The sequence below is a fragment of the Mirounga leonina genome, unplaced genomic scaffold (assembly GCF_011800145.1).
Source record: "Mirounga leonina isolate KUSES-001 unplaced genomic scaffold, KU_Mleo_1.0 Mir_129, whole genome shotgun sequence".
In the NCBI taxonomy this organism is placed as follows: domain Eukaryota; kingdom Metazoa; phylum Chordata; class Mammalia; order Carnivora; family Phocidae; genus Mirounga; species Mirounga leonina.
In genome coordinates, this window is record NW_023270323.1 from 43,254,353 (window position 1) to 43,271,246 (window position 16,894).

Genomic DNA, 16,894 nt, shown 5'->3' on the forward strand with positions numbered 1-16,894 from the left:
ACCAGACTTACTGTTAAAAACAGAGAAGTTGTGGATGAACTAAGATTTGTGACCCAGAGCATTGGAACAACAATCAAATACAATAGGGAATCATTAGTATGATTGGTTTTGGAGAGACAAATCGGTTTTGTTTGGGATATGAGTTTAAGAATCTATCAGATAGTCATGTGGAAATGCCAACTGGACAGTTAGGTAGAGGAGCCTAGACTTTAGAAGAAAGCTCTGACTCAAAATAGAATTTCAGGAGTCCTTGACTACATGAAATAAATCATCAAGAAGTATAAATAAAGAGGACCAAAAACTGAATGTTGGGACATTCCAATATTAACAGGATGCTGGTATAGGAGTAAAGCAACCAGTAAGGTTGGAATAAAATCAAGAGATTATGGTGTTCCAGAGACCAGGTGAAGAAAGTTTCCAGGAGAGGGAGTCTTTTCTTACATGTTCTCATAGCATATTATCACGTCGGTAATTATGTATTTATTTGATTTTGCATAGTATCTCTCTTCTCTAGGCTATCGCATTATGATAGCAGAGGCTATGTCTACCTCCAGTGACTCTGAACTAATAATGATAATTCATTTACTCATTTATTTGACAAAAAATTATCAATTATGTCAGGGGTTGTTCTGTGCTGGGGTTTTACTTTTCTGAGCAAATGAAAGTCCCTGTCTTCGTGGAGCTTAACTTCTAGTGGGAGCATGTAGACCAGTACTATCTAATAGAACTCTCTGTGATGATAGAAATGTTCATCCTGGCTATCCATTGTGATAGCAATAGTTACATGTGGATAAAATGTGGCTAGTATAACTGAGGAACCAAATATTTTATTTTAACTAATTGAAATTAAGTTTAAATAGCCACATGTGTCTATCCTATTAGTAGATATAGGCAGTAAACAGTAAACATAATAAGTCAATGAACATATAGAACCAGGGAGAAATGTGAAACAGTTACACTTTAAAATAGGATTTGACAGAAATTTAGGGGGCGCCTGGGTGGCTCCGTTGGTTAAGCTTCCAACTCTTCGTTTTGGCTCAGGTCATGATCTCAGGGTCGTGAGATGAGCCTGGCATCAAGCTCCGCTCTCAGCATGGAGTCTGCTTGAGATGCTCTCTACCCCCCCGTGCCTCCCCCCTCTCCCCACTTGCACATGTACTCTCTCTCTCTCTCTAAAAATAAATAAAATCTTAAAAAATATAGTATGGTAAGATGGACCTCGTCGAGGTGTAACGATTTCCAGTCCTCTTTCATGTTTTATGTTTTGTTTTATGCCCTTGCAAATCTACTGCAACTGCTCATTTCCAGGCTCTACGGATCACTTATACTAGTCAAAGAAAAGGGCCTACTTCAGCATCTTTTAACAATACTCCTTTAAAAAAACCCAAACTTTATTCTCTTGATTTCTACACTTTCCTTTTCTCAGTATCATTTTTTTCTTTTGCTTTAACCATTGTAACAACATGTTCCAAACTGGATACGTTGTCTTCAGTCTCCTCTCACTCAGTTTGCCCACTGTTACAAATGTAACATAACATTTATAGTACAGTATCCTTGCAGGTAAGATTCTCCCAAAGTCCTTCAGTGAATGCCCTGATGCCATATATAGAGAGATAGCATCCTCAACATTGTGGCACGTCAGGTCTCTTTTGATACATCTTCTCTTTCTTTACAACTTGATACCCCAACCTTCCTACATATGTTAACTGTATTCATGAACCAAACTAAACTCTTTGCAAAGGATTTTTGAAAGTGAGTTTGGTATATATACATGATGAAATATTACTTGGTCATCAAAAAGAATGAAATCTTGCCATTTGCAATGATGTGGATGGAGCTAGAATGTATTATGCTTAAAAAATAAGTCAAAGAAAGGCAAATAACATATGATTTCACTCATTGTGGAATTTAAGAAACAAAACAGAGAAACATATGGGAAGGGGGAAAAAAGAGAGAGGGAAACAAACCATAAGAGACTCTTAATGATAGAGAACAAGCTGAGGGTTGATGGAGGGAGGTGAGTGGGGGAATGAGCTAGATGGGTGATAGGTATTAAAGAGAACACTTGTGATTGTGCACCAGGTGTTGTGTGTAAGTGATGAATCACTGAATTCTACTCCTGAAACCAATATTGCACTGTATGTTAATTAAAATTTAAATAACAATTGAATTTTATTGTATGCTGCATTATCCAATGAAGAACAATTTTTATCAATTAATTTCAGCCCTTCTTGAAATTATTTATATGTTCATTTTGGATATCCTTCAGGGCCATTTATTATTTTTTCCTATGAAGTATTTCAAACATTCAAAAGAGTACAGAGAGTTGTATGATTTATTTCATGACCAGCTTCATCAACTCTTAGAATTTGCCAAAATTGAGATCAGTTTTAAAAGAAGGAAAATAATAGAATACATTAGAAACCCCCTCTGTAACCCTAAGCAGGTTATTCCCCATTTTCTTTCCCCAATGATAACTGCCTTTCAAATCCTGAATTTGATGATCGTTCCTAAGGATCACACCTTTTTTTTTTTTTTAAGATTTTATTTATTTATTTGACAGAGAGAGACACAGCGAGAGAGGGAACACAGCAGGGAGAGTAGGAGAGGGAGAAGCAGGCTTCCCGCCAAGCAGGGAGCCCGATGCGGGGCTCGATCCCAGGACTCCGGGATCATGACCTGAGCCGAAAGCAGACACTTAATGACTGAGCCACCCAGGCACCCCACACACCTTTTTTTTTTTTTTTTAAGATTTTATTTTCATTATTATTTATTTGTCAGAGAGAGAGAGGGTGAAAGCAGGGGGAGCAGGGAGAAGCAGGCACCTCACTGAGGGGGCCTGATGTGGGACTCGATCCCAGGACCCTGGGATCAGGACCTGAGCTGCAGGCAGATGCTTAACCTTCTGAGCCACCCAGGTGTCCCAGGATCACACCTTTAACTACATGCAGTCCTTATTTCTCCTCAAGTACTTATTATTAACCTCATGGTGTTTTGCCTTTGGAAAAATCTATATAGAAGATCCTTTTTTGCATATTTTGCTATTGGCATTTCTAAAGCCAAGAATTTAGCTTATAAGCAATTATTTTGAGGTAACTCGTGGTATACGTTTCTGTTAAAAGCCACTTACTGTTTGTTCAAAAGTTAAATTTTGGTTTCCACTGAAATAGTGCTTTCCCTAAATATATTCTTTCCTTTTGCTTGATGTAAAGTTTCTTCGCTGGGATCCAGTCCCCTAGGCTTTCAACCTCTTTCTATCAATGGGTAGTTTGGACACTGTCTTCACTAATGACAGTACCCATTTCGCTGTTCATGGCCATTTGTAATGTTGGTGGCATATTTTGGGAAAAGGTGTATATTCTACATGAACTATAATTAGAAATTATTTGTTAATTCAAACGTAAGACACCTAATATGTGGCAGACATTGTGCTAAGCACTGTTGATAGGACAGTGGACAGAAAGGTCATAGTCATTGTTTTCATGAATCTGAATCCTGACTGGGGAGATAGATCAAACAAAACCAAAACCAAAAAGTGGATAAAAAACATTAAGGCATGAAAATAATGGCAAATTCTAAAAAGTCCTAGGAAAAGGAAGTGTCAGGGAGAAAATGAGGGAAACAGACTTACATTATACAGGGGGCATAGTGAACCTCTGCTCTGAGGAGAGGACATTTAAATAGAGACTTGAAGGCAGGTAAGCAATCAACTAAGAAGGGAAGAGAAAGAGGCAGTAGCCAAGGTGAAGGTCCTGAGTCAGGACAGTGCAAAGTTAGTCCACTCAATGTGATCAGGGCTTGAAAAGGTAACTCATGGTACTTAAAGTGAAGAGACTGAGGTTGCTGCCAGAATATCAATTCATGTGTTTACTCTGTGACAGACATCTGTCACACGGATCTGAATATTATAACAGGTATTAATTAGCAACACAATTTAACCGTGTTCTAAATCCATATGGGAAAACAACAATTAACCAGAAGATACTATGGACTTTGACAAATTAGTGTCACAAGATCCCTAAATAACCGATGTGCATAAAATCTTACTTCTTTTCTCCTCCCCTCCTCTTTCCTTCTTTTCCCTTCTCTTCTCTTATGGAAAGCCAAATCATAATCAAAGACAGCATTTTGAATATAGAACCTTAGAAAGCTGTGTTAGATGTATCAAACATTTGTAGTCATCACCCTAAAATATTTTACTAATTCATGTTGATTGTTGACAACTCTGTTGCAACAACCAAGAATCACTTCCTCAATCTCCTAGCTATTGGGTATTCATGGTCAGTGTTTGCCTTGCTGATTTTCCTTTTTTTTTTTTTTTTTTTTGAACTTGCATAGCTGGAGAATATTCCTTGCAATGCATACATTCTTTCACTGTGCTTATGAAGTTGATAAACCATGAAATCATTTATTTAAAGTAATTTTGCGTGTCTGTGTTCTATGTCTTTAGGTGTTGCTCTTACTGCTTAGAGCTTTGAGGGTAATCTTATTTTTCTCTTTGGATTCTTAGCTGCCATTTCCCTGCAGCCACAAGGTACTGATAACAACCTTCCGTACCCTTTACTTGCCATTTGGCATATAATGGATATTCTTCATATCCTTAGCATGAATATATTCACACAGTTTGTCATCTCTCTTCTCTAGTTTTGCTACTCCGCACTAAGGAGAATGATTTCATTTACCTCTATTTGGGTGAAGACTACCTCGGCATTTACATTTTTCTTCCCTGGAACATTTTAAATCAATATCTATAATGACTAAAGTTTTACTCAATTGTTTATTGAATAAGTGTGACAGTATTGATTTGGTATGAATAAGAGGAAAAAGCAAACAAACCTGAGTCCCATTTTCATAATTTCTTTCTAATAGCTTATATAATTCACAACTAGGACCAGCTACATAATTTGTGAGGCCTTGTCCAAGATGAAAATGCAGGGCCCTTCATTCAAAAGGTAATTAAGACTTTTAAGAGAGAAAAACAGAACACTAAAGCAAGCGTGGGGCTTTTCTGAGCACAGGGCTCTAGGAGACAGCACAAGCTACATGCCTGTGAAGCTGACCTGTACAGGTCTTTGGGGAAGCTGGCAGCTGAGAATTAACTTTATAAACATATTTATGTCCCACATGAGTTTTGTGGTAAAATTTCATGAAAACAGTTTTTGGAATAAAATAGAATAGAAAATAATAAAGCTGAATAAATATATTTATTTGAAACACTACATGTTTTTGGTGCAGAGTATTATGGTGAATAGAAATATGTAGTTAATGAGAAAACACTTCTAGCTTTGGTTTACCATTAGGGCTTAGGAGCCAGATTGCTTGGGTTCTAAAACCTGGCTCTATTTACTCTACCAAGCGTGGGTTGTTAGGCACATTTCCTTACCTTTCTGTATGTACATAAGTGTACGTGTACAGATTGAGATGATAACAGAGAACCTACTTCACAGGATCATCATGCAGATTATTATATTTCAAGACATTTGAAGCCTAAGCATTCAAAGTCTGCTCTGTTATTTCCAAATCCTTTTGGCTTTTTATTTGGGTCTTAGTGGATACAATATCCCCAGACTTAGTTTACTCTCTCTTTTATGGTTGTGAATTAGTGTCCAGTATAGTATTAAAAATATTTTGTGATCTTGTTTCTGTGGAATTACAAATTTGATAGTAGATGAGGCATTCAGTTCATGATGATAGAAATTAATGATGTATTGCTTTTTTCTATAAGTTACATTGGAAGAATTTTTCTTTTCAATCCTTTTCTTTGAGCCTCTCCCCCATCACCATTTGGCTTATTTAAAATCAGAGATCTAAATCACCTGGTTAAAAGAGCTATCCAGGTAATTGTGTTACAGTTAATAAGTTACATAATACTTGAATCTAACTCAAGTCAATCTTAACATTTCATACATTTGTAAATACCTTTAAAGACAAGTTTGTTTGGAAGTAATCCATTGTGATTAATGTCTGTTAATTGCTTTTATTTTTATGTCATTGAATAATGAAGCTTTTTATATTAACTTGAATTATATTTATTTTTAATAAATAACAATTCATTTCTGTGCTTTACTGAGAAGATATACTAATTTCCAATCTACAGACTAAACCTCTACCATCATGAGGTACCATCTGAAATATTTAGTTTAAAAACCAAATTTAGGACTATATCAAACAGCAACCATATTAACACACTGTATTTTTAGTACTGGTAGTAAATTTATTGTAAACTAGTTCAGTTAAGAGAAATTCTAAGAAACTATTAATTCTCAGAAATATGTTTAAAACAGAATGCTCTAAATCAGGCATAGTTTCCAAGTAAGAATGCCATAATACTTATAAGCATTTAGCATTTAGGATTGTGAGAACCTATGAAATAATTGAACAATATAGAAATTTTTGTTGTTGTGAAGGTTGAAAAGAAAGTAAAAAGCCATATTCCTAAATACCACACAGCTTTCTAATCATTCCATGTACTTGACCCCTTCTCTTTCAGTGGTTCTCATTATATATTATCTATATTTAATCTTTTTTTCTCATATCAGACAGTATTACTGAAGTCTTCACTAACATCTACGTGACCAGTTTTGGCCCTGTCTCAGATACAGATATGGTGAGTTTTTCATTAAATAGTATTTTTACTTCATATTATGTTCCCATTATATGGGGGGAGGTTAGAATAAACAAGCATTTTTAGTGTTATAGAATTATGTGTCTATCTCATGCCTAGTCGAGCCAAATACTTAGAGAGTTAAGGAAACTTGTTTGTATCAATGGTATGCTATTCCTCCTTGAGTGTTTATATAACCCTTTACATTTTATATTCTTTTCAGAGCTTGCCTACCTAGCTACAGTGTGGTAAACAATTAGTTAAATACAAATAATCATGTTACTGAGAACCAGTTTCTAGGATTCAAGCACCTGGTTGGCCTTTGATAAGTAAAATCTGTATGGTTTGGAGACAGCCACTTCTTACAGAATGTGCTCATGGTCAGTGTTATAAATGCAAACCTTCCATTGGCAGTAAGTGAGGTGGGTTCCTTCTCAAATTATCTAAACACATACAATACCTACAAGCTACATACATAGTAGGCATATATAAATCAATCTAAAGAAAACTAGAATCTTGACATTCTTGGATTCAATGGAATTGGTATTTATTTTTCTCTAAAATGAGATGGGTAAAAAGAGGGAAATTGGTCTGTTGGGTTAGAAACTGGCAGGCTAGAAACATCATAGATAATTAGTGATTAAGCATCAAAGTTTTAGTATTCAGTCTTCCATTTCTACTGCAAACTGTAGTGCTCAGTAATAGAAATTTTTGTTGAAGTACTTTTCATCCACCTTCCTTATGGCCCAGGAAGTGAGAATTAGAGGAACTGCCCTTATCCTTTCTTTGCTTGGTCATCCTCCATCATGTCACTTTTCCCCAACTTCTTCCCTTTCTCTGACAACCCAAGGGGAAGGACACCAAGTTTGGTGGCTTTTCACTGGGATTAATACACAAAAACTAAGTTTTCCTTTAATGCAGACATCACCAAACATTAGCCAGTTCATTGGGACCTCTCTACCTCTTCTTCAGAAAGCAGATTCGCCTTTTCTATCATTGAAAACATTCGTTTTGTCTTCCACCAGAGTCTCTTCGCTGACTTCATGGTCCTTTTCTTAAATTGACTTGGATGGCTGAAACTGTAAGGTGACACAAGGATAATGACCCCCAACTTTGGGGACATGGTTGATACCAAACGCTGGCAGGTCTTTGAAGTTCTTTCCAATTCTAATGTGAAGACTTAAGTGTTGTATGTCCCCCTCTTAACTCTAGGCTTTAGCCACAATTCCACAGCAACAGAAAAGAATCCTGCTTTCAACATAATCCTCCATCCTCCCTTGCAGTCTTCTGTGGTGACCTGAAATATTAATCTGCCTCTTTCCATAGGTCAGTTTTAAATGTACAGGAACTTGAAAGGTGACGGAGACATATTTAGCAAGAATATGCATTCCAAACATTATTGGTTGGCTATAAAGACAATGTATCTGTGCACTGTCTCAGTAGATGCTCCCAAATATTAGAGAGACTCAGTGAGAATGAGCACCTAACCTCTATATGGAATCGAGGAGAGTTAGAATTTCATCTGACACTGAAAAACTAGCAAAATAGTGTATTCGTAGTTCTTTTATGGTGATATTTGGTGCCTCATTACCAGTCAAAACAGAAAGGCAAATAATATAGGACACCAAATATCATAGTTTTCAATGTTGTGTATCTTGTGTTGTTAATATTAGTGCTCACAGTTACTTTTAATGTTTTGGGTTTTTATTTTTAATTTTTTTTGCAAAAGAAATTATTCTACCTAAAAAATCAATAATAGAAAAATATATACCTCTTTTATACATATGAAATATTTGTTTTCTGGAGGTTTTGGACAAGCTCACTCATATATTTTTGGCAAAATGTGTAAGGTGACTTTTTTCCAGTGGTGACAATGGATTAGACTAATCCTCCTCCTCTTTGTTCTCACCATACGGTCGGATTCCTAACACACATTTAGAAAGCAGGTAGGTTCAACTCAAAATGGATTAAAATCTTGAACAGAACAACTGAAACCATAAGACCACTAGAAGAAAACATGGGAGAAAAGCCACTTGACATCAGTCTTAGTAATGGTTTTTTGGATCTGAGATCAAAGGCAAAAATAAAAAAATGGGACTACATCAAACTGAAAAGCTTTTTCACAGCAAAAGAAACCATCAACAAAATGGAAAGGCAACCTACACAATTTGGGAAAATATTTGCAAATCATGTACCTGATAAGGTGGTAATAACCAAAACAAATAAAGAACTGATATAACTCAATAGCAAAAAAAATCCCCCAAACAATCCTATTTAAAAAAGGAAGACAAACTGAACAGACATTTTTACAAAGAAGATACACAGATGGCCAAAAGATACATGACAAGTACCCAACATTACTAATCATCAGGAAAATGCAAATCTTTACCACCATGAGTTATCACCTCACACCTGTTAGTATGGTTGTCATTAAAAAGACGAGATTAAGTGTTGTTTATGATGTGGAGAAAAAGGAACACTTGTGCACTGTTGGTGAAAATATTAGTTGGTGCAGCCACTATGGAAAACTGTAAGGAGACTGTTTCTCAAAATTTAAAAAGGGAACCCATTTTTTAAGATTTTATTTATTTGAGAGAGAGGGTGAGAAAGACAGCGCACAAGCAGGGGGAGCGGCAGACAGAGGGAGAAGCAGGCTTCCTGCAGAGCAGGGAGCCCAATGTAGGGCTCAATCCCAGGACCCTGGGATCATGACCTGAGCCGAAGGCAGACGCTTAACCGACTGAGCCACCTAGGTGCCCCCAAAAGGGAACTATTATATGATTCATTAATTCCATTTCTGGGTATATATTCAAAGGAAATGAAAACAGGATTTCAAAGAGATTTCTGCACTCCCATGTTCATTGCAGCATTATTCATAAGAGCCAAGAAATGAAAACATTATATATATTATACATATATATAGTTCATATATAATTCATATGTTATATATATGCGAATATTTTTTGGCCATGGGAAAAAAAAACAAAATCTGGATTTGTGGCAACATGGGTGGACCTTGAGGGTATTAAGTGAAATAAGCCAAACAGAGAAAAACAAAAACTGTATGATATCACTTACACATGGAATAAATCTTTTTAAATTCAAACTCAGAAACAAGAGTAGATAAGTAGTTGCCAGGGGTTGGGGGTGGGGTAATAGGGAGAGGCTGGTAAAAGAGTATAAATTTTCAGCTACAAGATGAATAAGGTCTGAAGATCTAATGTAAAACATGGTGACTATAGTTAATAACACTATTGTATAATTGAAATTTGCTAAGAGAGTAGAGCTTAAATGTTCTCACACACACAAAAAGATAAATATAAGTTGATGGATGTGTTAATTAACTAGATGGGGGAATGCTTTCACAATGTATATGTATATCAATCACTATTGTGTACACTTTAAATAGCTTATAATTTTATTTGTCAATTATATCTTAGTAAAGCTGTTAGAAAAAAGGAAAAGAAACTGTGATCACTTAGGATCATTTAGTAAGTGTTTCCATGTAGAAATTCCTTGCAGGCATTTGTTGGGAAATTTATATGTTTTTACAAATCCTAAATTCTGGGAAAAAATCAAGTAAGGAGAAAATGGGAAAAGCATTATAATTCTCCAGCAAGAATGAAAGCTTAACAGTCAACATAGGAAGGAATCCACTGATGTCAAGGTGAAATGCAGCTCAGGGAATGCTGACATGTGAAGTTGAAGACTCAAAGGTTAAGGACAGCCTGCCCCAGAACTGGGACAGGATCACGTGCGGGTGAAGCAGTCATTATCAGGCAATCATGCTCCCAGCGGTTATGGGTCTGTGGTTCTGTTTGCTGCTGTCATTCTTAAAAATAGGGTACATTTTAACAAGCTGATGCAAAAAAAATAAAAGTAAAAAGCTGGTAGCTGTTGTTAGGTATGCGGTCATTAGCAACAGAACAAATTTAAACTCTTTCAACTGAATTGAATTAAAAATTTTGCCCTCTTCAGTGAATCTAGCTCAAGAACTTTAAAACATTTCAGCAGGCTCCAGATCTGCTTCATATTTGGGAGGACCCTCCTACACATTATATTGAACATTAAAATGCACTCACAATCCAAATGATATAGGTTAAATTGAGCTAAAGTAGAGTTGTAGTTGGAAACATTTAAATAAAAAATTACTTTGATTTTTTTACTTTTCCTTTTCTATTTTGTGGTGTGTGTGTGTGTGTGTGTGTAATGTGCATGTGCACTTGTATGTAGAGATAGTCCCTAAAATGAAGTACCTATTTAACATCTTGATAGGCTCTTGAGACATTTGAAGGCCCTAGACCTTTTTCCTAATGATTCATTTTCCTTGAATTACCTAGCCTAACATGGTCCTATAGAATTCTTTTGGTCATGTCAGATTTTCTACATTATTTCCATCTTTTTTTACCTTGTTTACTCAGTCTTACCAGTAGTTGGCTTGGAGGAAGTCTGGTGAATTGCAAGACCAACAAGGGGGCACATACTTTGTCATCAGAGTCCAGTCAGAGGAAAGGATCTATAACAGTAGTATGAACAGGGAAAATCTAATAAAGTGAATTATTAATTAGAACAAGGTGCTTTAATAATGAAACAGGGTAAAAGAAGGCTTTAAGTAATTCAGAACTAGTAAATGCAGAAAGCAGCATCTACCTTTAGGGGTGAAGCATCAGAAACAAGGAACACACAGACACACACACACATATTGTAAACCTATTAGGGAAAACAGAACTCAACTTAAAAATATATACATTTTATAAAGAGAAATGACTTGGTCTTCATCATCACCAAATGGAATGATTTTCAATCTTGATATTACTTTTGCTGGAAAGCAAGATAAATAATGAGGAAAAATTTGAATTTATGTCAGTATAGATAGCCAAGAAATGAAACTTATATGTAACACTCTAAAGAGGAAGAAATTGATTATATGTGGAAGGAAGACACATTATTATTAACCATACGTGCAAGTGGACATGAAGATATCTAACTCACGTCTTACAGAAGCAGTTTGGTAATGAGAAAAAAGTAAAGAATAAATTTAATTTCACTTTTAATAGCTTAGCTGATACACTCATTTCTCTGCAGTGTGCATAGACCCAAACCCCTACATCCTGTTCAGGTCAGTGATGTAGATTCGTTGTGACATTAGCCTGAGAGGAAACAGCGGCATAGCAAAAAGAATTAAGAACCAAAAGAACACATGCACACACGTACACTCTGCTATCTCAGAATCATTAACTAGTGTGATTGTCCAAAGAAAGTTGCAGATCTAAATTATAAAGATTCTAATTACAGTGTCTGCGATTAAGTTTAAAAATCTTTTATTTCAACATTAAAAAAATTCATGAGTAAGAAGGTAATTAAAGCAGGGAATGTACTAGTAGACAGTTGACAAAGTTTGTAGTGGGCATGTGCATTTTAGCAATTTATAACTCATTCCTCTGTTATTTTGTTTTTTCTTTGATCCTTAGTTTCTATATAGGTCTTTTCCCATATTAGTAAACATTTTCACTGTGTGTGCATATTCTTCAGTCATAAGTGGTATGGCTACCAATAACTGCACTAAAACCTAAACTAAGAACCTCAGCCCAAATGGTAATCTCTTGCAGTGTTAGGGTTAGAAATGGATCAGTGCAAACTTTGAAATCACCTCAAGATTTCTGAACCTGAGTTTCCCATTAGGCTATTAAGAAGCAAGCAGTCAGGTCAGTGTATTGATCATTTAAATCCCCTTGGTTAATACTTTTCTGTCCCTTTGAAAACAGAGTGCATTATCTCTTAGACTTGCCAGAAGCTGTGGAGATATTATGTATTTTGGTGGTTAACGTCTTAAGGAGGTTTAGAGAGTTATTAGATCTCGACACTTGGTCAAAAATTGACACGGGACTTAGGTGTTAGCCCTTATCAGAAGTTGTCATTTGTAAATGTAGCTAGATAAGGAAACATGTTATAAACATGGCAAATACTGTTTACCACAAGTAATGTAGTCATTTTACTTCAAAGTTGGCATGTAGAAGTTGATTACTGGAAAGTTATTGATATTTTGGAAGGATAGAAATTAGACTTTGAGAGCATTCATTCACTCAATCAATATTTTCCAGTATCCTCTTAGAGTTTTTAATAATGCCCCTTAAATTGTGATTCATAGACACTTGGATTGGATTTTTTCCTGGGTTCCTTCTACAATCTGTGGAATCATAATTGCTAGTTGTGGGGTATGCCAGTCTGTGTTTTAACAGGTTAAGGTATTTGACTTTATGCTGAAGGCAGCAAAAAGCCATTTTAGGGTAGGGGGTTGGGGTAATATAGAGAGCATGTGATGGAGTCAGATTTTCTGCAATCCAATAATTTGTATTAGAGGATAGGGAAAGGAAAAAATAGTTTGAAAGCTGTTTTATTACACACAAGAATGACTGTGGACTGGGCCAGAGTAGTGGTACCAAAGATGGAAAAACTGAAAAGATTTAGAAGATCTCCACATGGTAGAATTAGTTAGACTTGGTGATCTGTTGGATGTAGGGGTTGAAGGAAGCACAGGATGAAGTCTTGGGAGATTGGGTGGGTGGTACCATTCACTGGGATACGATACACAGGAGGAAAACTTTACTTTGCTGTTGTTTTGGTGTTCTGACTATGAGTACTTAGGTTTTGGATACACTGAGTTTGGGTCTTTGTGAGAGATTTGATTGGAGATGTCTAGGTGCAGACATATATCCAGAGCTTGGGAGAAAGGCTGGAGTGCAGAGGGTTTGGGGAGCCATCTGATGGTAGTTGAAACCATGGGCATGTATAGCTTGTGCAAGAAAGAGATTTCCAGTGAAATGGTCGTTGTACTTTCACAGAAACTCTAGAATACAAGAGAATAAAACAGATTTTAGAGGAGACTGAGAAGCAGCTATGGGTGTCTGTCAACATGAAAGGGGATTTCCTTCTCTGAAACAGACTGTTTTGATCCTTAACAACAAAGGTTAGAAACCACTGCTTTTCTTCCTTATCAGATGCAATGATGCACAATAGTCAGATATTTGTATCACTTACAGCTCTCTGTCAAGGTAGGATTCTGTACACTGATGGTGATATTGTTCATTTGGTAATCTACCCTAGGGAGGGGGTTAACAGTTTCAGAAAAGAGGGCAAATAAAGGCAGTTTGACGAGCTTGACTCCATCCTACCTTCCTGCAAGAGGGAGGGTTCAGGTGATAGTTCTCTTGACTTCCTATGGAGAGGGGCATTGCTTGACATTCCCCCATTCCTTTTTGTAAACCAAATAATAAACAGCTATAATTTCTGAACATGAAATGATTTTTTAAAAATTAAAATTGCAGAGGTTGTGTGTTTTTCCCCCAGGTTTCAAGGGTAGAATCTGTCTTCCGGGGGGAGCCACATAGAATTTGTTTGCCCTAGTCAAGAATAATAAATATTGTCTATTGGTGCTACTCCCGTATATTTACTGTTACGTGTAGGTTGTTGGCAGACACAAAAGGTCTCAGATCCCATGGCAAGGATTTTCCCAATGGTTTCCTACAACACCAGGAGAATATAGTTGAATACCAATGCAAGAGAGCGCTACAAAAATAGGGAGAGAACAAGGGTGTCATATGTTATGGAAAAGCCAAGAAAAGGATTCAGATGTGTCATTAGATGAAGAACACGGAGGTATTTGCTGATCGTGGTAAAAGCAACCAGATTGCAGTGGGTTGAGCATGTGGGAGGTGAGGAAATGGAGAAATCGTGGAGGCACCATTTTTAAGCAACATGGTTGAGGAGAGGAGGCGAGACAGAGGGCAGTAGCTGTAAGGCATTATAACTATCAGTGAGGTTTTTCTTTTTAAAGATTGCATTGAACTTCTCACTGTTTTCTGAACATGCCATTATCTTTAACAACTCTGTGGAGATGTTTTTCACTTTTCTTGTGATGCTTCCCTCCTCCTTTGCCAACCAGAGATCTTTCATTTATTGAAGGCCAAGCTCAAATTTCATCTTCTCCCATGTCTTTGTCAGCTACTCCAAGTAGGGTCAGTCTTTCTTGTCCTTGTGTTCCACCACATGGTGCACTCACGTTTTTATGCCTTTACATACTGGATTATAAAAATCTTTTATGTGTCTTTCTTCTTTACTGCCGTCTGAGCCACTCTAAGGCGTGAGTTGTGTTTGTTCATTTCAACAAGACTTACTAAGTACGTGCTCTGTGTCTGCCACCATGTGGGAGCTGAAATCCCTAAGTGTAACCAGTGCTTGCCCTCAAGTTGTTCACAGTGATGTGGGGAAACAGCTAAGAAAAGTTATCAACTTTGAAACAGTGGGATCATGCTTTTATTGAAGTATTTATAGATGACAGTGTAGTAGAGGGTATGTGGGTATAGGATATCTATATCTGAGAAGGTTTCTAGGAAAAGATAACTGAAGAGGACAAATGAGGGAGTGTTTTAGCACAAACTGGAAGGGCTGGTTGAATTTAGTAAAATGCAAAAATTCAGTGTGACTCGAGCCTACAACGCTTTAAGGGATCTGGCGGGGGGGGGGGGGGGAGATGAGGCTAGAAAAGAACACAGAGCCAGATCACGAAGGCCTTATGGCCAATTGCCCAAAAAAGAGCTGCAAAACCATCCCCAAATGAAACTTTAACTAAAACACAGTAGATCTCTTTTACCAGAGGATTGGTTATGGCATAGCTTTTTTGATATGTGTCAACATTCTTTAAAATGTAACTACTGTAAAGAATAAAAGACTACTGTGGTTAGTTTAATATAGTTACACAAGCACACACATGCAAACATTACACACTTCACACTTGTTAAATTTAAGGATTGGGGTATTGTGTGCAGGTGACTGTTTGCCATAAGATATCTGGGAGCTTACCTACCATATGCCTTCTGCTGATGCCTTTCTCCTTATGGAATTAGAGCTCTTCTTGCCCAGAATCCTTGTTACTACATTTAATTTCTAATGATGCCTCTCTTTCATTCGTTCATTGACTAATTATTATTTCCTATGTTCCGGGCAGTTTGTTAGATGCTGGTGTTAGAGCATTGAAGAAGGTGATCACAGTCCTTGTTAGCGTGAAATAAAAGTTGGCCAAATGTAGGGACTGGCAGGGAAGAGCCTCTGCAGCAGAGATCAGTCAGTTTGGGGAGTTAGTTGGAACATCACACATCAGAGGCCCCACAGTATCAGTATTGCTCCAGGCAGAGTGGAGTGGGAGGGTGGGGATTGCCAAACACCAGGCTAGAGAGGAAAGGGAGGGAGAGATCATGCTGGGACTTGGATGCTGTAAGAAAGTGTCTGGACTTCACCCCAAGGGCTTTAGAAATTCAACTGACCAAATTCAACAACACTTCAGTTTTGGATCTCCTTCCCCCTGCAACATCGTGACAATATCTTGAGTGTACCCTGCACCTTTCTGTTCACTTTCAAATATCAAAGAGTCCGGTGCAGGCCAATTCAAACATCAGTCTTTTATGCTAGTTAGATCTTCTTTCCTTTTTGCAGCCATGTTCACAGCTAAGGGATGTGCAGTGGGCAAAAGGCTATGATCTGCTCTTCCTCTCCTCTTTCTGGGTCTGCCAGAGTTGAGGCAAGGGAAAGAGAGATTATTAAAATGGAGGAAAATATGTTTTTACTTAGCTTGTCCTGTTGGTGGTTCTCTCTTGGCAATTCGTTCCATTTGTCTAGCTGGCAAATGCAGGCTCTCTCATGGAGCGCATTTGTGACTTCTTCTCAGCGACCTCTTTAGAGCCCAAAATACCACCACACAGGTGGCTTATTCTTTAATGGACTTTCTGTAGCTCAGCCCACGCTCTTGGCACTTTACTTTGTGACCTTTTGCTGCTGGGTGTCCCTCACTTGTAAGACGGTCCTGTGGTTGAGTATGGGGAATGGGGGGAGAAATATATTTTGAAGGTGATTTATATCAAGCTACCTTCCTTAATGTCTAAACTGTTTCTAAGAACTTTACACATATTGTCCACTTTGTCCTTATAAGAAGTAGGTTTTATTATTACCACCATTTTATAGATAAGTCAACTGCAATAGTGAGATTAAAAAACCTGCTCAAGTCAAGTACTCTAATCAACCCAACCTCAGGGCCCAAGCTCTTAACATCTCTTTTATATTACTTAATTTATTATTTTTGTTATCTTTTGATCTAATGTTTAAGTCAGTTTTCAATGTGGAAAGAGGACTTTGACAGAGATTCTAAAACTCCATTCTCAGCTCTGCACTTAAATTCTCTCTGTAACCTTCCATCGTCCGTGACTAACATCTATTTACTGGTCTATAAAAGATGGAAAT

At 37.1% G+C, this 16,894-nt stretch overlaps 1 protein-coding gene across 1 annotated transcript in view; it reads left to right on the forward strand.

Moving 5' to 3' along the window:
• GABRA2 (gamma-aminobutyric acid type A receptor subunit alpha2) overlaps window positions 1–16,894 on the forward strand; it is a 118,643-nt gene that overhangs the window by 42,226 nt on the left and 59,523 nt on the right. The window contains exon 4 of the mRNA XM_035004417.1: window positions 6,540–6,607. Within this exon, the coding sequence (XP_034860308.1) occupies window positions 6,540–6,607 (68 nt within the window). The remainder of the gene's footprint in view (window positions 1–6,539; window positions 6,608–16,894) is intronic.